Source organism: Octopus sinensis, unplaced genomic scaffold (assembly GCF_006345805.1).
Source record: "Octopus sinensis unplaced genomic scaffold, ASM634580v1 Contig01356, whole genome shotgun sequence".
NCBI lineage: Eukaryota > Metazoa > Mollusca > Cephalopoda > Octopoda > Octopodidae > Octopus > Octopus sinensis.
In genome coordinates, this window is record NW_021824786.1 from 1 (window position 1) to 4,035 (window position 4,035).

A 4,035-nucleotide genomic window follows, 5' to 3' on the forward strand; every position below is an offset into this window, starting at 1 on the left:
TGTTTAGTGTGGTGTATGGTAGTGTTGGTGTGGTGTATGGTACTGTTAGTGTGGTATATGTTAGTGTTGGTGTTGTGTATGGTACTGTTAGTGTGGTGTATGGTAGTGTTGGTGTGGTGTTTGGTACTGTTAGTGCGGTGTATGTTAGTGTTAGTGTGGTGTATGTTAGTGTTAGTGTGGTGTATGGTACTGTTAGTGTGGTGTATGGTACTGTTAGTGTGGTATATGTTAGTGTTGGTGTGATGTATGGTACTGTTAGTGTGGTGTATGGTAGTGTTGGTGTGGTGTATGGTAGTGTTGGTGCAGTGTATGGTAGTGTTGGTGTGGTGTATGGTACTGTTAGTGTGGTGTATGGTACTGTTAGTGTGGTATATGTTAGTGTTGGTGTGGTGTATGGTACTGTTAGTGTGGTATATGGTAGTGTTGGTGTTGTGTATGGTACTGTTAGTGTGGTGTATGGTAGTGTTGGTGTGGTGTATGGTACTGTTAGTGTGGTGTATGGTACTGTTAGTGTGGTATATGTTAGTGTTGGTGTGGTGTATGGTACTGTTAGTGTGGTGTATGGTAGTGTTGGTGTGGTGTATGGTAGTGTTGGTGCAGTGTATGGTAGTGTTGGTGTGGTGTATGGTAGTGTAGGTGTGGTATATAGTAGTGTAGGTGTGGTGTATGGTAGTGTTGGTGTGGTGTATGGTAGTGTAGGTGTGGTGTATGGTAGTGTTGGTGCAGTGTATGGTGGTGTTGGTGTGGTGTATGGTAGTGTAGGTGTGGTGTATGTTAGTGGTGGTGTGGTGTATGGTAGTGTTGGTGTGGTGTATGGTGGTGTTGGTGTGGTGTATGGTAGTGTTGGTGTGGTGTATGGTAGTGTTGGTGTGGTGTATGTTAGTGGTGGTGTGGTGTATGGTAGTGTTGGTGTGGTGTATGGTAGTGGTGGTTGGCAGTGTATGGTAGTGTTGGTGTGGTTTATGGTAGTGTTGGTGTGGTGTATGTTAGTGGTGGTGTGGGGTATGGTAGTGTTGGTGTGGTGTATGGTGGTGTTGGTGTGGTGTATGGTAGTGTTGGTTGGTGTATTTGTATGTTGTTGTGGTGTATGGTAGTGTTGGTGTGGTGTATGGTAGTGTTTGGTGTGTGGCCATGGTAGTGTTTGGTGTGGTGTATGGTAGTGTTGGTTTGGTGTATGGGTTAGGTGTGGTGTATGGTAGTGTTGGTGTGTGGTGCATGGTATGTAGGTGGTGTCTGGTAGTGTTGGTGTGGTGCACATGGTAGTGTTTGTGTAGTTGTGGTAGTGTTTGGTGGTGTATGGTGTGTTGGTTTGGGTATAGTAGTGTTGGTGTGGTGTATGGTAGTGTAGGTCTGGTATATGGTAGTGTTGTGTGGTTGTTGGTAGTGTAGGTGTGGTGTATGGTAGTGTTGGTGTGGTGTATGGTAGTGTTGGTGTGGTGTGTATGGTAGTGTTGGTGTGTGTATGGTAGTGTTGGGGTGGTGTATGGTATGTTTTTGTTTGGTGTATAGTAGTGTTTGGTGGTGGGTTGGTAGTGTAGGTGTGGTGTATGGTAGTGTTGGTTTGGTGTATGGTAGTGTTGGTGTGGTGTATGGTAGTGTTGGTGTAGTGTATGGTAGTGTTGGTTTGGTGTATAGTAGTGTTGGTGTGGTGTATGGTAGTGTAGGTCTGGTATATGGTAGTGTTGGTGTGGTGTATGGTAGTGTAGGTGTGGTGTATGGTAGTGTAGGTGTGGTGTATGGTAGTGTTGGTGTGGTGCATGGTAGTGTTGGTGAGGTGTATGGTAGTGTAGGTGTGTGTATGGTAGGTAGGTGTGGTGTATGGTAGTGTTGGTGGGGTGGCGGGAGTGTTGGTGTAGTGTATGGTAGTGTTGGGGTGGTGTATGGTAGTGTTGGTTTGGTGTATAGTAGTGTTGGTGTGGTGTATGGTAGTGTAGGTCTGGTATATGGTAGTGTTGGTGTGGTGTATGGTAGTGTAGGTGTGGTGTATGGTAGTGTTGGTGTGGTGTATGGTAGTGTTGGTGTGGTGTATGGTAGTGTAGGTGTGGTGTATAGTAGTGTTGGTGTGGTGTATAGTAGTGTAGGTGTGGTGTATGGTAGTGTAGGTGTGGTGTATGGTAGTGTAGGTGTGGTGTATGGTAGTGTAGGTGTGGTGTATGGAAGTATTGGGGTGGTGTATGGTAGTGTTGGTGTGGTGTATGGTAGTGTTGGTGTGGTGTATGGTAGTGTTGGTTTGGTGTATGGTAGTGTTGGTGTGGTGTATGGTAGTGTTGGTGTGGTGTATGTTAGTGTTTTTGTGGTGTATGATAGTGCTTGTGAAGAAAACTTAAGTCGGACACAATTTTCACTATATTTCTTTAGTCCCTTTCTTTCTACTCCTGACCAAATCATTTAATCTAGACATTAATTTTGATTTCGGCAATTGTTTAATATTCATCAAAAATGTTTACAAATAAGTTTGGCGTTGTACTGATTGCTCTGATGCTGCAAAACTACTGCTAGTGGACAATGTCTCAGCAGTAATGGAAAATTTTTGGCAACAATTTTTCATGCCCATTCACGATGATAACTCATCTTTTATCGCCTTTCTATTCACTTGGCAAATTGTCGACAAATTTGCTTTACTTAAAGCAACTGCTGCACAGCTAAGGGGTCACGACGTCCACAGTCTATTTCAATCTAAGTTAGTTTGATCCTTGACGAAAACCTTGCTGTTCTCTCGGGTTTCGTCTTACTATATATGAAACAGACTTCAGCTAAAATAGGATTCTCTCTTATTCCCCAATAATCCTGTTGAGCTAATTTATATCAGCTTCGGAATATAATGATACAAGACTGAAGATAAAGAGATGCATATCATATGCTATTGAGGTAGCTATTCTCTCCGAGTTCGTAAGAGATGGGATTATTCTCAGTGCAGTAATATTTCATAAGAAAACATGCGTGCTCTTTCGTTCTACTCAAGAGACATCTGTTTCCAAATCACTTATAATTGGTAATGACAATAAAAACCACCGATAAACACCGAGAATTTGTGGACTGCCTCTACTGAAATCATGTTTTGCTTGTGACCAGTTTTACACGAAATGCTCAAGACTACTATGTCTATGTGTGGCTAAGCTTGGCTTCATGCTCTTACTTGATGGGGTGGGGTCATTCCAAATTGATGATCTCAGAGGCGTCGTCATGCGTAGAGCCGACCAAGTTCACAAGTGCTCTCCATTACTGGTGATCCCCTACCAGTCCCTTTGCATCCCTCTATATTTATGTGTGGATGCGCAATGGCCCAGTGGTTAGGGCAGCAGACTCGCGGTCGTAGGATCGCGGTTTCGATTCCCAGACCGGGCGTTGTGAGTGTTTATTGAGCGAAAGCACCTAGAGCTCCACGAGGCTCTGGCATGGGGTAGTGGTGAACCCTGCTGTACTCTTTCACCACAACTTTCTCTCACTCTTTCTTCCTGTTTCTGTTGTACCTGTAATTCAAAGGGCCAGCCTTGTCACACTCTGTGTCACGCTGAATCTCCCCGAGAACTACGTTAAGGGTACACGTGTCTGTGGAATGCTCAGCTACTTGCACGTTAATAAATGAGCTGCGACGTCACTGGTGCCAAGCTGTATCAGTCTTTGCTTTTCCCTTGGATAACATCGGTGGAATGGAGAGGGGAGGCTGGAATGCATGGGCGACTGCTGGTCTTCCATAAACAACCTTGCCCAGACTTGTACCTCGGAGGCTAACTTTCTAGGTGCAATTCCATGATCATTCATGACCGAAAGAGGTCACAATATTTATGTACTGGCTAGTAAAACCTAAAACATTATTTCGTTATGTATTGCATAAATAAACATATTTTACGATCTATAATAATTTCATGGCGTGCATTGCATTCACGATATTTGAATGGCTGGAATTGCTTTATTATGGTGTTCACACATTATAAGAATGACATTCAGGAGTAGTTTATTTCTCGGTACTCTACGTATTTTTAAATTTCATTTCAGTATTAAAGAATTCCAAGAATAAAAGACGATATATTATAA

At 43.4% G+C, this 4,035-nt stretch overlaps 1 protein-coding gene across 1 annotated transcript; it reads right to left on the minus strand.

Annotated features, from left to right (window-relative positions):
• Positions 1 to 11: 11 nt before the first annotated feature.
• Positions 12 to 908, minus strand: LOC118760893 (GATA zinc finger domain-containing protein 14-like; the record flags this gene model as incomplete). The annotated part of the gene is made up of 2 exons (XM_036498497.1): positions 12 to 557; positions 807 to 908. Coding segments are annotated over 2 exons (648 nt in total), but the record flags the coding sequence as incomplete, so codon positions are not given.
• Between the last annotated feature and the right edge of the window lie 3,127 nt (positions 909 to 4,035).